We start from the raw sequence: 19554 nt of genomic DNA on the forward strand, positions 1-19554 counted from the left end.
TGCTTCGATCCAGTCTCGTTGCTGTTTTCACTGCGGGCAGCAGGATGCAGATTCTAGAGACTATCTTGAGTCTTTTTAGTTGAAGTCAGTTCAAATCGCCTCGATATGCCTTTTAAAAGAACCGACAATGAAATATGAAAGTGCTTCAAGCTTCAGAAAGATGCACCGTCCTCCCGAAATCTCTATTTATGTATCAGTATTCTCGTATTTTGGGGCCACTGATGGAGAAAAGGTTGCATGTTATTGTCATAAAGTAATAACACCGTGTGTGTGTGTGTGTGTGTGTGTGTGTGTGTGTGTGTGTGTGTGTGTGTGTGTGCAGGTCCTCCAACACCAGCATGCGGTCCACGAGATCTCCTACATCGCCAAGGACATCACGGACCACCGCGCCTTCGGCTACGTCTGCGGGAAGGAGGGGAACCACCGCTTCGTGGCCATCAAGACCGCCCAGTCGGTGAGTGTCCGCGCCGGTTAGCGTTCGATCCCCCGGGCGTCTCGCTCTCCACTGCGTGAGCCTCTTGACATTTAGATGAGGACTCTTGAACGCCGGCTCGCGATCACCAAACGATCTGCTTACTCTCGTGCCTTTGGTTGTGTGTGTGTGTGTGTGTGTGTGTGTGTGTGTGTGTGTGTGATTTATGATATATGATATTGAGTTCCTCTCCCGGACCCGGTGTGATTGTGTCCATGCGCCGGCCTCGTTTCATCCGGATCCAGCTGGCTCGCTCTGGAGCCGTATTGATTTCCCGTAGTGAGTCGATGAGGGTTTGAGTGTGTGTCACCGGCTCTAATGGCAGATCCATCCTCCCGGGGCCGTGCACCTCGGCTCTTTGACTTCGACACACACACACACACACATACACACACACCGAGCTGTGCTTAACATTTACACCAACCAGACACAAAAGAAAAAGGTGTCGCTTACCAAATGCGAGCTCCCATCAGTCACCTCGGCTGTCATTCTATCCGACGGGTGCCAGAGGAAAAGGTCACTGTTCTATTTTACTTACATTTTTCGGCGTTCGAACCCGCCGCCGCCCGGCGGTTTGAGGGAGCGGACAACGAGAGGAGGCCGAGGCCGTGATTGGACAGTAACCGCTTTGATGTGCGTTAGCAAAGCGCCTCCGTCGGCGCGATGTCTTGAGGTTTACTCGGAGAAAAAAAACAAAAAGGGCCAATTTAGGAGAAGATTCAGAAGTAATTGGCTTTCGGCTCGACTCAAAGTCTCAGCGCGAGAAGGACGAGTTTCACTTCAGAGGGGACGGAAGTGGATTAATTGTGTTAGAGCGGCTTTCGGAGACTCTTTTAGCTCATCGCAGTCTTTGTTGTAACTTTTTTTTTTTTTACTTACATTCACAATTGGGGCAAAATACATATGTTACAATATTGTTGACCAAATACCTCATTATCGATATTGTGGGGTTCAACAAAGGTGCTCTGAGAAAATATGTACACAATGAGATCTTGATGAATGACCATCAGTAATGGTTAAAGAAAAGACCAGGAAAGTCATATAACTATATACAAAATATATCATATCACGGTATGGACATAATAAAGCCTATTTATGATGAATAGATCTATCTGTGCAAAATCATCCCTGGATAATATTTAAACAAACTTACATTGTTCTCTTCCGTCCTCACAGGACAGGTTTTTCGCTGCAGTGTTTCCAGCTCGTGTCGCGTGGCATGACATGTTTTTTTTAAACTATCCAAAATGTCAACGGTGTCAATCAAAGGTGTCCCCGAGTCACAGAGCAAAAACAAAAGGTTTTCAATTTCATTTCTATCGCCCGGTGTCACAAATCACAAAAATTGCCTCAGAGGGCTTTGATTTGACCTTTTGATTTGCGTCTAAATCCACTGTTTCCTAAATAAATTAAATGACTCTCAGGTCGTGGTTGCACGGACCAGAACTTCCTCTAACTTCTTCTTTAGTTCTGCTGCCGACTCTTCCTCCCTTCAGTGTTACGAGGCTTGTTTCATTCAAGAAAAGCCGCTAACAATTGGGTGATAAACACATGTTCCTATCAATTCTTCACAATGAAAACCCCCTCCGTTGTTTTGCTCTTGAACAGCTGATCATGACTTACTTCCTGCAGCCGTATATTCAGGCGACGATCTCTGGAGCTTTTTATTTCTCTTAAAGGGAAATGAAAGAAAATCCCTGAATTTGATTTAGATGAGGCAGATGGAAGAGCCTTTCATTATATACCAAGAAATACATTCTTAATAAATTCAGGTTTCACGATTTAATTTGGGTAAAAGGTGAATCTGTCGCATTAATATTCAGGTTAATCTAAACCAAAAACTCCCGTTCAGTGCAGATTTTTTAATAGAACCGTGTACCTGCAGTAAAAGTCTTCATCACCACTTTTCTTTGTTAGAATCACTCGTCTCTGTTGCCGCAGGCGATGAATCGCTCGTCTGATTCCAGAGGTTCTCTCACCTCTGCGGTCCATCGCTGCTCCTAACTCGACCTCCGAGCTCCCCGAGTTCACCGTAAAGCAGCGAGAGGAAAAGGAGAGGGAGGGGGTGAGGGGGTGAGGGGGTGAGGGGGTGAGGCGGTCAGAGCATGTGTCGTCAGATGCAAACAGGATGACTCTGACAGAGTGACAGTATGTTTCAGTGTCGGCTCAGCGGGAGCTGCAGTGTGTCTGTCACGAGCCGAAAGAAAACACTCAAATAGAACTCGTCTCGTCCGAGGCAGCCGTCAGGCAGTCGGCTCCGGCTGCTCCGGCTGCTCCGGCTGCTCCGGCTGCTCCGGCTGCTCCGGCTGTGCGTGGCCACAAGTCAATAATTGATTAGGTCTGAAACTCTGTTGTACTGCAAGACTCTCCCCCGGGACAGCAGTCATGAGTTGTGAGTCAGAGAAAGAGAGAGCGAGAGAGGGAGAGAGAGAGAGAGAGGTGGTACGAGGTGAGCGATACAATATGTAGCGATACGTACAATATGTAATGATATGTTCACTATGTAATGATACATACAATATGTGATGATACGTACAATATGTAGTGATTTGTACAATATGTAATGATACATACAATATGTGATGATACGTACAATATGTAGTGATTTGTACAATATGTAATGATACTTATAATATGTAATGATACTTATAATATGTAATGATACTTACAATATGTGATGATACGTACAATATGTAGTGATTTGTACAATATGTAATGATACTTATAATATGTAATGATACTTATAATATGTAATGATACTTACAATATGTGATGATACGTACAATATGTAATGATATGTTCACTATGTAATGATACATACAATATGTGATGATACGTACAATATGTAGTGATTTGTACAATATGTAATGATACTTATAATATGTAATGATACTTATAATATGTAATGATACTTACAATATGTGATGATACGTACAATATGTATTGATACGTACAATATATAATGATACTTACAATATGTATTGATACCTACAATATGTATTGATACTTACAATATATAATGATACTTACAATATGTGATGATACGTACAATATGTATTGATACTTACAATATATAATGACACTTACAATATGTGATGATACGTACAATATGTATTGATACGTACAATATATAATGATACTTACAATATGTGATGATACGTACAATATGTATTGATACTTACAATATATAATGACACTTACAATATGTGATGATACGTACAATATGTATTGATACCTACAATATGTATTGATACCTACAATATGTAGTGATTTGTACAATATGTGATGATACTTACAATATGTGATGATACGTACAATATGTATTGATACCTACAATATGTATTGATACGTACAATATGTAGTGATTTGTACAATATGTGATGATACTTACAATATGTGATGATACGTACAATATGTGATGATACCTACAATATGTAGTGATTTGTACAATATGTGATGATACTTACAATATGTGATGATACGTACAATATGTATTGATACCTACAATATGTAGCGATTTGTACAATATGTATAATATGTAGCGATTCCTTCACGATTAATTACGTTTTTATTGTAATTGCAAACGAGGCCTTCTGCAATTTTTAGATCATGTGAGTCGCAAAATATTTGAGAAAAAAAAAACATTTCAAATGTAATGTTGCTGCGCTGCAGAGCTGTCCGGGCCTATTCGTCATATTAAAAATAAAAATAAAAGATCATTCCCCAAAAAATAACAATTAGATATCATTTCATAATCTGACGTCGGTGTGTCAAACACATAAATAAATAAATCACAGGCAGCACTATCGATTTAGAAATGTATAGTCTGGACGTTCAATCTTCTGGGTTTAGTCACTTTCAGTGCTTGCAATAATTTGTCAGCGTTTAACTAATCACCGGGGCGCGGAAGGAAAAAACCAATCAGTCACAAAAGACACTGTTACCTTTAATGAAAGATTTTAGACAAACTAATTGCAGAAGTGGCTAAATTGTCCGATTCAGTTTGCTGCCCATTTTGTGTGTTTTTTTCCTTCCGGCTCGGAGCCTAATGGACTCATCCATAATCCTCTGTCAGCGAACCCATCAGGTGTCTATGACTCATCCGACCTAAAGAAGCCCTGAATTAGAATCCCGTGATGGCCTCCTCAGGTGGGAACAGGAAGCACGATCCAGTGCGAGTGACAGCTGGAAGGAGATTGAACGGCCGAGAAGCTAAAACGCAGCTCTGAAAAACCATCGCGCCGACAATAACTTTGTCCGTCGTCTTAGAGGACGATATAAATACATAATGAGCAGGAATGTGTTGGTTTGAGTGTGAAACTCCAACGCAGAAGTTGAGCCAGGAGACGATGTTCTTAGTGGCAACGCTCCTGCTTGTCTTCTGTCAGGAGGACGTGGAGGAGTCAGTCAACATTATTCACCGCCTCGCTAGAACAACCAGGCATGGTTGCAGTGTGTGTAGTGTGTGTAGTGTGTGTAGCGTGTGTAGCGTGTGTGTAATGTGTGTGTAATGTGTCCTTATCTTCCTCCCAAGGCGGAGCCTGTGATCCTGGACCTGCGGGACTTGTTCCAGCTCATCTATGAGATAAAGCAGAGGGAGGAGATGGAGAAGAAGGCCCAGAAAGACAAGCAGTGTGAGCAGGCGGTCTACCAGGTACACGAGCCGACGCCCCGTTTTCCCTTTTTTTAAACTTTACGTGAGTGACAGCCATGGTCGTCCGTCCGTCCGTCCGTCCGTCCGTCCGTCCGTCTGTACGATTCTCGCAAACGACTGGATGGAATTTCGTAAATTTTTTGGGCACCAACGGCAACACAGACTCGAGGTTGAACCGATTAAAACGGAGGTCAAAGGTCACCGTGACCTCACAAAGAAACGTGAATTATGTCAATTTAACCCAAACGTCCATCCCCACCTGCAAACTTTTAAAAGGAGAAGAGAGGAGGAGGAGGAAGTAACCAAATGATATTTGTAGTTCCCCTTCCCTTCATCAATCATCCGCCGTCAGCGTGCTGAACTTCTTCATCTGAGAGACTCTTGACTGACAGGTGAAGGAACATCAAAGCTGCCCGTTCACCTTCCTCCGCTCTGTCCTCTCTCTCTCTCTCTCTCTCTCTCTGCACCACCTGTTTAATTTCTCTTTATCTCCGTCGGCCTCTCTCTGCCTTATGATTATTGCCAAATGATTTTTTTCCTTCTGAATGCTGGGAAGCTGCCACGTCTCGCTGTGCTTTCTCTCCTCTCTGCTCCACCGGCTTAACTCTCTCTCCCCCCTCTCCTCTCTTCTCTCGCCCTCCTTCCTGCCGCCGCTCATCTGCAGACAATCCTGGAGGAGGACCTGGAGGACCCGGTCTACCAGGTAACTTCCTGACCAATCAGCATTGCATTCTAGCCGGCTTGCTCCTCTCTGTGTGCGCTGTGGGAGCCGACAGCAGGAGGCGCCCCTCGAAATTGTGTGCGGTCGTGGGGTGTTGTGTGTCTGCGTGCATGAGTCTGCCGGTTCGAAAGATGTGTTACTCTTCTAATATTGACAATGCTGTTTGACTAATCACCTCTGCAATTTCACCACTTTTCTCTCAACTTCCTTTATCTTCCAATTTTCTTCTTCTCCCCTCCTCCCTCCCTCCGCTGCTGACGTTGTAGTACATTGTGTTTGAGGCGGGACACGAGCCCATCCGCGACCAATCAGAAGAGAGCATTTATCAGGTACTCACAAGCTCGTCTTGTCCGCTTGAGGTTATCCCCCCCTCCCTTCATCTTGTAGTCAAACTCTTTAAAGTGTTCAAACTAAAGACACTAATACGTTTAAAAGTCTGAACAGGAAGTAGATTGGTTACATAGTTACAGAAACAACACAACATTGTACCGTAAAAGTCGGGTTACAAGCCGCTTCTACCTCCGGTGGGTGTCCCCGCTGTAGCAAGCTAGCAGCAGCGCAAGCTAGCAGCAACGCTAGCTAACGCTGCTGCTAGCTCCCCGCTGCTGCTGCTACTGCCTGCGTCCCCTCTGCCCGAGTCGGGTGTCGAGCCGGGGCTGGTCCCGCTACCTTCGGAGGTTGTCGGAGAGCTAGCGGAGCGCTAGCAGGAGTGCTAGCTGGCTACAGCGGGGAGCTAACGGGGACAGTGACCGAAGGTTGTAGCGGCTTGTAACCCGACTTTTAAGGTACTCATAAATAATAAAAGGTCGAGGCTGACACTGAAGATCTTCCTCTACGTTTCCCACACATGAACTCAAACAGACACATTTAGTGGAAAATTGAGAAATCGGTTACAACGCTGCAGGTCTTGCTCTCTTTCTCTCTTTCACACATCCACTTTAAAAATGAACTCTCACAAATTAGTTTGACTGGATTATGGGTCAATAAACCTGGTCCACACGCGTCTCTCACTCGGTTCTTGCTCGTAGCTACGAGCTTTTGTTCGTTTACAGTTTCTTTGTGAACGTCACATTAGTCGCGCGGAAACAAAATAAGCACTGATGAGAATAAGGAAAAGACGGCGCTCGCCAATCGCTCCAATAACAGCTCCGCGTGCCGGCAGTCGTAGAATTACATGGAATACAGAATTTAACGGCACAACAGCTGCTCTTACACGACGAGGTCGGAAATCCACGTTGAACGCTCGGCGTAGAGAAACGATAAAAGCGTATCAGTGTGGGCGGAGCCTTAATCTCCCATTTGCTTGCCACCAAATCCATAGCTACATATATTGTGCTCATAAAATAAAAAATGTAAATTAAAATGTGCATACAGGAAATAAAAGACACATTCTCCAGAGGGCCCCCAACAGCTAGCTGGCCTCCCCAGGGAGAGGAGCCTTTCTGTGGGTGCTCTCCTCAGAGGACGTGGGTAGACCTCCGAGGGGATGAAGATGAGGAGGGTGGAGGGGATGTGGAGGTTATTCCTGGATACCCCTCCTCCTTTTCTCTCTCCTCCCCTCCCTCTCTATCCGAGGAGATGAAAGAAAAGCATTGTGGGGGGGGGGGAGGGAGATTAATCACCAGCCTCTCGTTTGATCTTTAAATAAAATGGATTGAAAATAGACGGGGAGCGCTGGCGCGTGCACTGACACACACACACACACACACACACACACACACACACAAACAAACACACATCAGGCGTAGGAAACGTGAGCCTCGGCCAGCCTTCCAGCCACAGAGGAACTAACGTATGAATAGAGATGGCAGCTTCTGGAAATAAACACGTTTTTGGGCCCATCGAGCCGGGAAGACGGAAACCTCAGTGTCAGCGTTGTCGTCACCGCCGGAGAAAACGCAGCACTCAAACGTATGGGTGGCCATCGAGTCGTCTCATCGCACACACGCGTGTCAGATCTGTCCGCCTGTGAGATATTACATGTCTCCGTGTGTGTGACAATCTGAGTTATTACATGTCTGTGGCTGTGATAAACGGCCTTATCCATTCTTTATTAGGGGAGAGCGAGAGAGAGAGAGAGACTGTCGCCGCAGGCCGATAGGCGACTGATTAGCCTCGAAGATTTTAATTTCTGATTATCCACACACACACACACACACACACACACACACACACACACACTCACAAGGTTTCAGGGTTGTGTCCCGGCATGTGACGTGTTCCACTGTGAGGTAACCGGCTCTCTTGGCCGACTGTAGGTTCCCACCAGTCAGCAGAAGGAAGGGGTCTATGACGTCCCAAAGCGACACCCAGTGAGTGACCCCCTGTGTTTGCCCCTCCCCCTTCCTCAGACTCCGCCTCCCAGCTGTAAAGCCCCTCCCCCCCCTTTCCGGTGCATCGTGAAGCTCTTGTGCTGCTTGTGCCGTCGCTGTGGTGGCTGGTGCCCTTCTCCTCGTGCTCCGTGGTGCCTGCTCCCATGTGGTTATCACCCGGTGGACGCTGTGTGTGTGTGTGTGTGTGTGTGTGTGTGTGTGTGTGTGTGTGTCTGTGAATGCATGCCTGGCTTGATGGAGGGTGGGGGTTTTGGCCCCGGTGGTGAATCCAGCGGCAAACCTGCATGACCTTCCTCCTCAGATTGTGCCCAACCCACGTTTATTTGTCACCGTCGTCTTTTTCCTTTTAACGGATACGAATCATGTGTCTGACTTTTAAAATGTGCATGCGGCCGCCCGTGTTTTTCAATCTTATGCATCAGGATGGCATTTAAGCAAAGTGTTTGCACTGTAAATCTATATCGCTGTTTGTGCAGGTGTGTGTGCGTGCTTGTGTGTGTGTGTGTGTGAGAGAGCTCCCCTCACACTGCCAGTGGTTATAATGAAAGATGACCTTGGCCATGCTGCACTATAACTCAGCTGCTCTTTTTTCTCTGCCTATAAAGATGCTTCTTACATTGTTGCCGGATTTAATCTGCTAAAATCTTCACACTCACCCATGCTGCTGCTGTGTGTGTGTGCGTGTGTGTGTGTGTGTGTGCGAACACTTCATCCCATGTTGCGGGTCTGTAGATCAGTATTCCCTCGGCCCATCCAGAGCCCACCGGCTCCATTAATAATCCTAAAACCTGCTAAAACTGGACTCCTCCGCCACAACGTCACTGCTGGCAGTCGCAGTCCCACTCTATGCAGTTTTTTTTTGTTTTTTTGGGGTGGAATTGGAATCGGTCTCGCAGTTTTCTGGCCGCATATCATCCCCGGCTTTGGTAAGAAGCTTACAGGCGCCGTAGTATTTCTGTTCCCTCCTCACCCGGCCCTCAACACATGCTGCTATTTGGATTGCCTTTGTGTTGGCGGGCGTCTGAACGTGAGCAAATCCAATATTTTCTCTCTCGTCGTGCAACCAATTGGACCAGTCGTCCATTCTGGTTTGGAATAAAAGCGAATTCGAGTCCCTCAGAGGGAGTAAACGCAACCCGGGGATCACAGGAACACGAGTGGATCACAGCGGGAGAATGCGTTTTGTGGCTCGCATTGTGGTTTGAAGAAAGTGTAATTGGGTTTTAAGGTGAATATTCAGACTCCCAGAGGGAAGGAACACACAACATGCTGCTGTCAGTGATGTCACAGCTCGGCTTTCCCATCAGGAGACAGGATTCCCATCATATTGTACATGAGCAGCCGCATGAAGATGAGAATATCTTACATTTAGTGCAAGGAAGGTAAAAGGATGCTAGAATAAACTAAATGTGATTTAAATGCATTGTTGACACCAACATGAGGAGCGATACAGCCTGCAAAATGAGTGAGTTGAAGTTATAGTTATTATTGTTTAACTTATTACCAGATTAAAATATCATTATAGTATTGTTAATATGGAGACTGCAGGGCTCGCTTCATTTCTTTTATTTTGAAAGACCGGGAAAAGAATAGTGTTGTATATTCCCACGTGGAATATAAATGTTCGGCATGACACAGAAATTAAAATAAATTAATAAACAACTATTGGTTTGTGGACTACGGTTTTGAAGTCTTGAGTTCGGCATTTTGGCCGTCGCCATTTTGTTTTTTTGCAACTCAAAGTGAGACAAGAGGGCGGAGCTTAGCACAGCCGGACGCTGAATAACAATTTTTTTAGTAACAATAATTTTGCAGTTTTAATTCCAGAAAATCTCAAAATTTGTCAAAATTTGTTTATAAACAATACGTTTAAATGTTTTATTAAACTGACTGACTCTAGGACACCAGGTAGTACATTTTGTTTAAAATATATTTAAAATTGCCACCCATTCAAAAATCCTTTAAAAATAGTTATTTAAATAATTATTCAATAAAATATTAATGTAATTCATAAACAGAATTGTATATATTCTATAGTAAATCAGACACTGATGGTTAGCGGGTACTTGGTTGAACAAATATTATAAGAGGTACATCACACATTTTTTTGTGAAGCATAAATCTGCAACGTGTAAACTTATTGATTTGATTGATTGTATCACCGCAGGCAGATTCCCATCATTTAATGCAGTTGGCAGGGAAATATAATCAATGAATCAACAACGAACACAGTAGTTTCTTCCTATTCAGCCGACATGCTGTGACTCCCTGAGCCGCCGGTGGCCCGATACCGCAGCGTTTAAGATGGATCCACCGCCGTCTTCTCGGGAGAAGGATTAACGGCGACCGCGGCGTCCGGATGAAATGACAGCGCCGGCTGCGGGAACACGACCTCCCGTCTCAAGCAGTCGCCTCCGTTGTTTACTCTGTCACCTCCTTAAACGAGGACGAATCAACGAAAGACACACACACACACACACACACACACACACACACACACACACACGAGGCGCTTCAGCCTCCCGAGCCTTTGACCCCGTAAGAACTGAGTGTTGAATCAACAGATGGAGGTCGGCAGCGCGTCGCCTCCACACGTCAACTCTGTCCAATTGGATCAGCGTGATGCACGACAAGCTGTTTATCATTTCATTTATCACCAATAAATACAAACCGGGGTCGTGAATAAATAGCTTCCTGGTTTGAATAAGATATAGGCTGAGTTGAACCAACAAAGACTCATTTTTTAAACCTTGAACTCCAATTTAAACTGTGATCCATTATTCATTTTAAACTTACACTGAAGGAGGTTTAAAATATATATATATATATATATATATATATATATATATATATATATATATATATATATATATATATATATACGTATATATATATATATATATATATATATATATATATATATATATATATATATATATATATATATATATATATATATATATATATATTGCTGCCTTTTTTTTGATTTATTAAGAAAAATAATGGCGCTTCCTGGAGAAAAGTTAAGGGACAAACTCAACTAATAGATCTGTATGATGATGCTGCTGAATTTCAACAAAAAAAATCAATACAACTTGCTGTTGTCCTTTTTGAATCTTCTATTATTTTGTCATATTGCTGCATTAATCCAGCCAACAAGTTTCTATCTATCACATTCTATTAGTTTAGCAGACATTTTAATATAACATTGTGTTCATAAATACAGTTATGTATCACATGCATCATTTTGATTAAACTCTATTTAAAGTTGTTAAAAGGAACTTTTGTGTTGATTCTGGCTCCCCCTGTGGACTAAGGTGGTATTGCTTCAGAGCGCCAGACTCCCTTTAGAAAACCTCTCATTTCACTGCAGCAGAAGCATAACGAGCATTAAGAATAAATCTATAAAAATAGACCATCTTCTCTCTGGTGGTCTCGTTCACTGATGTGGGTCACACAGAGGATCAGGGTTAAAAGGACACTTGTTCACATCCGGTTATAAATTCGTCACAATAACTGTAAATTTAACTCCAGCTTTGTGTTCTCCGCTTCAACTTTACTCACTTTAAACCAGTGGTTCTCAAACGTTTTCTGTCACGCCCCACTTTGGAGGAAGAAAAATGTTCACGCCCCACACTGCTCCTTAATTACTACGGATGGGGGAAATGCAGAGAATAATGTCCCCACTGTGGAATTAATAAAGGATGATATAAAAAAAAGAGAAGAAAACAATATATATATATAAAAAATAAAAATAAACGCGCCCCACCTGTAATACCTCCGCGCCCCACTAGAGGGTCGCGCCCCACAGTTTGAGAAACACTGCTTTAAACCTAGTTTTGCTGAACTCTGATGAGAACTAATCTCAATTTAAAAGCTTTATTTGCTTCATGTCCACCTGTGAAAGAACGTGTCAAAGGCAGTGAAAACGTCCACAGCCTGGTTGTGTGTGTGTGTGTGTGTGTGTGTGTGTGTGTGTGTGTGTGTGTGACGTGACAGGGTTCGACCCCGTTGTCGAACCGCGTGCCGGTGCCATCAGTCAGCCGGCGGGGGATCAGCGAGGTGGCGATAATTAAAGGGGCTGCGATAACTGTGTGCACAACACACGTGCACAACACACGTGCACAGGTAATTACGGTTCCCCCCGGAGACGGCTAATTGATAGGTGGCGGCCGCACTGATAAAGATAAAGGGCCGGGGCGAAGAGATGGAGAGGCTGTGTAACGGCCGCAGAGGGATAATTGGCAGGGCGAGAGAGAGAGAGAGAGAGAGAGAGAGAGAGAGGGATGGACAGAAAGAAAGAGAGGAATGAGCACAAACAAACATTTAAAGATTCGCTTCATGTTTTGTCAGTTGGGCTTTTTAAATGAACCATAATGAGTTTCGGGGGTTGAAAAATTGACACTATTTCCAGAACTGATTAGCATTGGGCAAGCTGTTCCCGCTCCTTCGGCGTCGGCTAATTACGACCATACTTCATGCTTTCATCCCCCGAGAGAAGAAAAGCAAACACTCGGCATATATACCGACCGCTCTCTTGGCTCCGCCGGACCGACCCGGATCTGCATCTCGATGCCAGCAGAGGAAACTCATCTCTGGCTTTGTTTGAATGGGATTTGTTCTCCGATTATTTAGAGTTTTAGATCGTAATCACTTCCCACGGAGAGCCAGCCAGCGCTCTGCTGTTAGCTTCCTCCCTCCCTTTGCGCTCACGTGCAGCGTGTTAGTTAATCTGCGCCCGTCTGTCTCTCACCGTGGTGCCGACGCCCGGGAGCAGCTCTACAGAAACACAAAAGGGGGCTCTAACCGCCGGCTCAGTGTAGACTAAAGGTGGGATGATGCTAAACCTGTTCAAAGCTTCACTCTGGCTCCAAAGTCTGGCGAGAGGAGCGCTGCTCTGTGCTCTGAATGTATATGTGTGCGTGTGTGTGTGTGTGTGTGTGTTTTGTGACACCTGCAGACCATCCTCCTCCTCCTCCTCTTCCTCATTTCACCCTTCACCCCTCTGTCTCACCCTCTCTCTAAACTACTAATATGCTCGTGTGTGTGAGTGCATCTTCACCCCGCCTGCCATCTAACACTGGGGTTGTGATTGCAGAACGGACATCAAAACACCCCCCATCATCATCTTCATCACCCTCATCCTCATCATCATCACGATCAGCCCCTCCAACAAGAGCAGCAGCAGCAGCCGGCGGTGGTGGCAGATCTGATAGACTTAGACCTGGAACTAGTGACTCAGGTAAGGAGGTTGAGACGGAGAGAGAAACCCCATTAATGAGAGTGTAGCAACTTAATGCACCTCTAAGCTGGTCCACCTGCCACCTGTCAATCACCTTGTAGCCCCGCCTTAAAGCGTCCCCTGCTTTATGGTCTGTTTGACTCTAAATGACCATAATGTACTAAATGAACATCATGCTGTATTGAAGAAGACTTGAAACTAGAGATTGAGACATAAACTCATGTTTACAATGTTTACTGAGGGAATACATCAAGAGAAGTAGAGTCATTTATATAGACTTCTATACAACCAGAGGAGTCACCCCCTGATGGTCAGGAGAGAGAATGCAGCTTTAACACATGAAGCATAGACTTCTATACAACCAGAGGAGTGGTTCCCTGGTGGTCAGGAGAGAGAATACAGCTTTAACACATGAAGCATAGACTTCTATACAACCGGAGGAGTCGTCTCCTGGTGGTGAGTAGAGAGAATGCAGCTTTAACACATGAAGCATATACTTCTATACAACCAGAGGAGTCGCACCTTGGTGGCCAGGAGAGAGAATGCAGATGTAATACGTGAAGCATATACTTCTATACAACCAGAGGAGTCGCCCCCTGATGGTCAGGAGAGAGAATGCAGCTTTAACACATGAAGCATAGACTTCTATACAACCAGAGGAGTGGTTCCCTGGTGGTCAGGGGAGAGAATACAGCTTTAACACATGAAGCAAAGACTTCTATACAACCAGAGGAGTGGTTCCCTGGTGGTCAGGAGAGAGAATGCAGCTTTAACACATGAAGCATAGACTTCTATACAACCAGAGGAGTGGTTCCCTGGTGGTCAGGAGAGAGAATGTAGCTTCAACACATGAAGCACATACTTCTATACAACCAGAGGAGTCGTCCCCTTGTGGTCAGGAGAGATAATGCAGCTTTAACACATGAAGCATAGACTTCTATACAACCAGAGGAGTCGCCCCCTGGTGGTCAGGAGAGAGAATGCAGCTTTAACACATGAAGCATAGACTTCTATACAACCGGAGGAGTCGTCTCCTGGTGGTGAGTAGAGAGAATGCAGCTTTAACACATGAAGCATATACTTCTATACAACCAGAGGAGTCGCACCTTGGTGGCCAGGAGAGAGAATGCAGATGTAACACATGAAGCATAAACTTCTATACAACCAGAGGAGTCATCCCCTGGTGGTCAGGAGAGAGAATGCAGCTTTAACACATGAAGCATAGACTTCTATACAACCAGAGGAGTCACCCCCTGGTGGTCAGGAGAGAGAATGCAGCTTTAACACATGAAGCACAGACTTCTATGCAACCAGAGGAGTCGTCCCCTTGTGGTTAGGAGAGAGAATGCAGCTTTAACACATGAAGCATAGACTTCTATACAACCAGAGGAGTCGCCCCCTGGTGGTCAGTAGAGAGAATGCAGGTTTAAGAAACTTCTGCATTCGACTTCACTCATTAAAATCAAAACTTTGCCATATTGATCCAGTTGTAGGATCCACTTTCTCTAGTAAACAAACACAACTATCGTCATGCACCTCCTCTATAAACGTCCAACTTCCTGGACTGTTTGAGCATTCGCTCCAATGCCGTTTTTGTCTTCTGTTCGAAGAACATCAGCAAAGGCTCCGTGGTATCCACTCAGAGTGAAAACCAAAGGAATGTATAGTATTTCATGTCCAGGAGAGTGTTTTATTATTATGTTTTATCCCACGGACTCCCTGTTATCGGTCCACGTTGCATATCTCGGATACATCTCGTATCGTCTTGTTGATCTTCATCTGCTCCGCCGGACGCAGCAACAATAGTTCACATTACATTCTCCGCTCTTTGTAAGAAAAGAAAAAAAATAACATACTGTAAAAAAAGACGCCGTTCGCTCAGATCCATTTTCTGATAGATGCAAGAAGAACTTTGTGACCTACGAGAGGGGAAGATATTCTAAGAACATTCATTATCTCAAAAGAAATTATCCGCTCCCATGATTTATGCAAATCTCTGACCATGTATTCAAGGCTTAAATTCCTTTACGGGCTATAAATAGTTTTACTTCACTTCGCCAGCGGGCCTAAAGATATTATTAATGTGCGGCGGAGAAGAGAAAATAAAGAAGGGAGAGATACTAAAGAGGAGGATCATTGGGAGACTCTGAAAGGAAACAGAAGAAATCCAGATCAAATAGAAATCGCTGCTGTCTTTGATAGCGATTCCCTCTGAGGCGAACCGCACATCCTCTACAGCAGAGGACCGTAATGACTTGTCCAAAAGAAGTGCTGTAATGATGCAGGGGGGGAGGGGGGGGGGGATGTGGGGGTATAGAAAGGAGAAGATGACAAAGAGACTATGTGTGTTTTGCTTTTCGCCCCTTGGAAGACTGTGATAACTCGTGGTAGGTATGTCATCATAATCACTCATTTCATCTCATTATCCCATCTCTTCTTCTTCTTCTTCTTCTTCTTCTTCTTCTTCTTCTTCTTCTTCTTCTTCTTCTTCTTCTTCTTCTTCTTCTTCTTCTTCTTCTTCTTCTTCTTCTTCTTCTTCTTCTTGTGTGTTGCTGCCACAGTGCTCAGGTAGGTACCACATATACCAACATACCGTGTCGCATGCGTTGTGTTCTGCATGTTGCACTGGAATGCAAACCGACCCAGATAAGATATAAATATATATATATATATATATATATATATATATATATATATATATATATATATATATATATATATATATATAAGATATAAATATATATATATATATATATATATATATATATATATATATATATATATATATATATATATATATATATATATATATAAGATATAAATATATATATATATATATGTAACAGTGTAGTTGTTGTCCCTGACTGGCGGTTTCTCTTATTCTCAGAATATCAACCAATTTGAGATTTTTGGAGACATGTCCACACCGCCTGACATCACCTCTCCATCGGTGAGTATCTGTCCTGCATGCGAGGGACGGGTCGACAAGTTTATGCAACTTTTAAAATGTATATTTACCATCACAGTAGCTTTGAGATTGAGACGTTTGCCTGCTTTCTGCCAGATTTAGCTTAAACCCCCAAACTCGTCTTCTTTCCACCTACCCAACAATTTGGTCAAAGAAGAAACATTAATTCTTCCAGTTTGATTTGAAAATGTGGCGACACCACACAGTGTGTGTTTTTTAACGCTAGAAATAATGTAGAAGCAGAAGAGATGTTCCCATTCAGAGCGGACAGCAGCAGGACAGTCAGAGCGGCGGCCATTTTTATTTGTACCGCCGCTGTCGCCAGATGAGTGACAACTTTGTTCGGCTCGTGTCCTGTAACTCGTGTAGCATCCGTGCATGGTGGAATTAGCGAGTTAGCAAGCCAGCTAGCTAGCTAACTAGCAGACAGGTGGCTAGTTAGCTAGCTCGCTAATTAGCTGCTTCAATGCTACAAATGCGTGTTGTCATCTGAACAACTCACAAGAATCACCATTTTGTTTGCCGGTTGCTGTTAGTTCTGTCAGTTACATGCAGAATCTAAATGAATAAGTCATTTATTTTTGTAATTTGGGGAAAAAATGAATCATAAACACGCACACAATGTAAATTTCTCACACATTTTCATTTGGATAAAAACTTTGAGGTTTTGTCCTCAGTTCATGAACTCACATTAGCAGAAACGTAATTGTTTCAGTCTTTCATTCTGTATGAAATAGATCAACAGGAAACTGCTATTAATGACTAATTAATGATTAATGACAACATGAATGGTCTGCAAGGTTTGTGTTCACATGCCTGACAAAAATGGCGATCTAGAACAAATATTATTTGCCAAAAAGCACAGAATGGTCAGGATGAGTTCTGTCTGTCAAAATTCCTACGAAAAAAAACCTGTTTAATTCTCATTCTACTTCTACTCTTCTTCTATGGTTTCTCCGCATCCTCGCTCTAATACTCTCTTATCGAATAGTATTTGTGCTCCGAAAGCCCGTCCCTACTACATGCCCAGTTTGCTATTCAAATCCAAACTGTATTTCCAATGATGATGATGATGATGATGATGATGATTTAACCCTTCCACAGACCCCCGCCTCTCCAGCCAACACCCTCGACCACTCGCTGGGCCTGCAGCCGCCCACGGAGCTGTTTGCTTCCTTCAACCCTGCGTCTGTGCCCTCAGGTAGGGCCGTGTGCATTTCTACGCTTAAATACACCGCCGGTACAAGCGTGGGGGGAGACAAACACAGCGTGGGGGGAGACAAACACAGCGGGGGGGGAGAGGGAGGAGGAGGGTGGTTTGAAATAAATAGAGGGGGACGGAATAGGATTGAAATGTAGATGAGGGGAGGGGAGGGAGGAGGGAAGGTGGTGTGCTGGTTGTGCGGTGAATATAAAATGCATCATTAGCTTGCGGCCTCAGACGCTGCTGATGTACCTGTGGCTGAGGCGACTGTGGTGGTAATAAAACATGCTGGGATGAGAGCGGCGGCGGCTCCTTGGTATGCACGGCGGATCAGACGTCGGCGTGCACTGGATCTCCTTCGTTCCTCCGCCTCTCGCCTCACCGCCGCCGTGGCGAGGCGGCCCGAGGTTAAGTGTCAACTTCCCGCGCGCCGTGGCTACCGGCTGGAGACCAGGAGCGAGGGGAGGGGTGATGGGAAGAGCCTCTGCTGATGAGTTTTGAGTGATTTTAATGAGCGTGTGTCGAGCTTTTTCATAATGACTCTCCCTCATTCTGGAGGTAATTATGAGAGCTCGCCATGACCATCAGGAGACACCACATTAGCTGCAGGCAAGAAGTAGGGCAGCACTCTCTGGGCCTGTGAGGAGAATATGCATATGCACGCTGGGTATTTTAATCAATTCCTCCTCGAAGATTCGACAAAATACCGACATTTCGTATGTTTCTGAACCCCAAACACGTCGGCCTTGGTTGACAAGCATGTTTTCTTTAAACAATTTGCAAAAATATGTTGTTTACTATAGAGCCAGAAGCTGCAAAAAAAAACTGAAACTGAATTATTGTCAAATATTCATCTTTCCGACGGTCTTTAAACACATCATGTGCGATCAGCGCTTCGGTCCGAAAAAAGCCACCGCAGCTTAAAATTGTGGTTTTTACATCAAAAACATTTTTATTCTACACGTCTCATTTAAAAATCTCGCCCTGAATAAACCTTCTGCATTAACCCGATTCTGTAAGAAACATTAAATGATGCGCTCCTCAGCGCAAATAGGAAGCCAAGATTGATTAGCCTGAGACCAGCCGACACGTGAGCAAAATACTGTGAACTTTGGCTGAACTTCAGGCTGCTGAGCTCAGAGACAGGAGAGGTTGTAGAAATGTAAATGGAAGCACGTGGAGCCTCCTTTTTTTCTCCTCAACATCTGTGACACTTGTGGGCATATGTGTTTTTTCTTCTTTATGATTTATGGCATTGTAACTGTTTTTATTTCAGCTTTCAGCCATGATTGTTACGCCGATGAAGAACCTCAAACTGCTTCCTCTCCACCAGGTTATGTGACGATGGGATCCGTGCCCCCCGGCCACTGGTCCCAGCAGGCGTTCGCCGCCGCCGCCGGGACGTCGCTGGCCTTCGGGGTCCAGTCTCCCCTCGGCGCGGTGGCCCAGGTGCTGCCGGGCGGCCAGCCTCTCATCTGGGGCCAGGCCAACATCTTCCCCGCCACGCAGCAGCAGTGGGCGGCCATGGCGGCCGGAGCCTTCCCCCCCACGGCCTACCTCCCCGCCCAGCCCGTGGGCGGTCTGCCCGCCGCCATGTTCCAGACCCTCGCCTCCGTCACGACGGTGGCTCAGGTCGCCGACGGCCACCCGTGCGCCGGCGCCTCGGCTCCATCCCCCTCGGCGTCGTCGAGTCCGCAGCACGGAGAGCGGGCGAGGAAGATGGGCAAGGAGATGTTCAAGGTAGACAAAGAGCCTCATCCAGCCCGCTACTAAAGCCCATATGGGGAGGACTTTAAAGCAGTGCTCATTTGTGAATTATTCATTTATTTGTTACACTTTTGTCTAAACAAGTCCGATGAGCCCCAACGCCCCCAAACTGGGGGCAGAATTCTTCATCAGGAGGTCTTCCTCACTCTCCAAGTCCTCGTACTCCCATGAATCCATACCAAAGCCACTGATG

The 19554-nt window shown here is 44.8% G+C and overlaps 1 protein-coding gene across 2 annotated transcripts in view; it reads left to right on the plus strand.

The window, feature by feature from the left end:
• Positions 1 to 19554, plus strand: part of dab1a (DAB adaptor protein 1a) — a gene marked incomplete at both ends in the record, with an annotated part of 58320 nt that overhangs the window by 30461 nt on the left and 8305 nt on the right. Inside the window, 9 exons of one of the 2 annotated variants that reach the window (XM_079220553.1) lie at positions 323 to 454; positions 5007 to 5126; positions 5791 to 5829; positions 6114 to 6176; positions 8106 to 8159; positions 13279 to 13422; positions 16310 to 16372; positions 17495 to 17591; positions 18928 to 19334. In XM_079220553.1, the coding sequence (XP_079076679.1) occupies positions 323 to 454; positions 5007 to 5126; positions 5791 to 5829; positions 6114 to 6176; positions 8106 to 8159; positions 13279 to 13422; positions 16310 to 16372; positions 17495 to 17591; positions 18928 to 19334 (1119 nt within the window). The remainder of the gene's footprint in view (positions 1 to 322; positions 455 to 5006; positions 5127 to 5790; positions 5830 to 6113; positions 6177 to 8105; positions 8160 to 13278; positions 13423 to 16309; positions 16373 to 17494; positions 17592 to 18927; positions 19335 to 19554) is intronic. The other variant, XM_079220554.1, reaches the window with a different exon arrangement.

Source organism: Taurulus bubalis (genome assembly GCF_910589615.1).
Source record: "Taurulus bubalis genome assembly, chromosome: 7".
In the NCBI taxonomy this organism is placed as follows: domain Eukaryota; kingdom Metazoa; phylum Chordata; class Actinopteri; order Perciformes; family Cottidae; genus Taurulus; species Taurulus bubalis.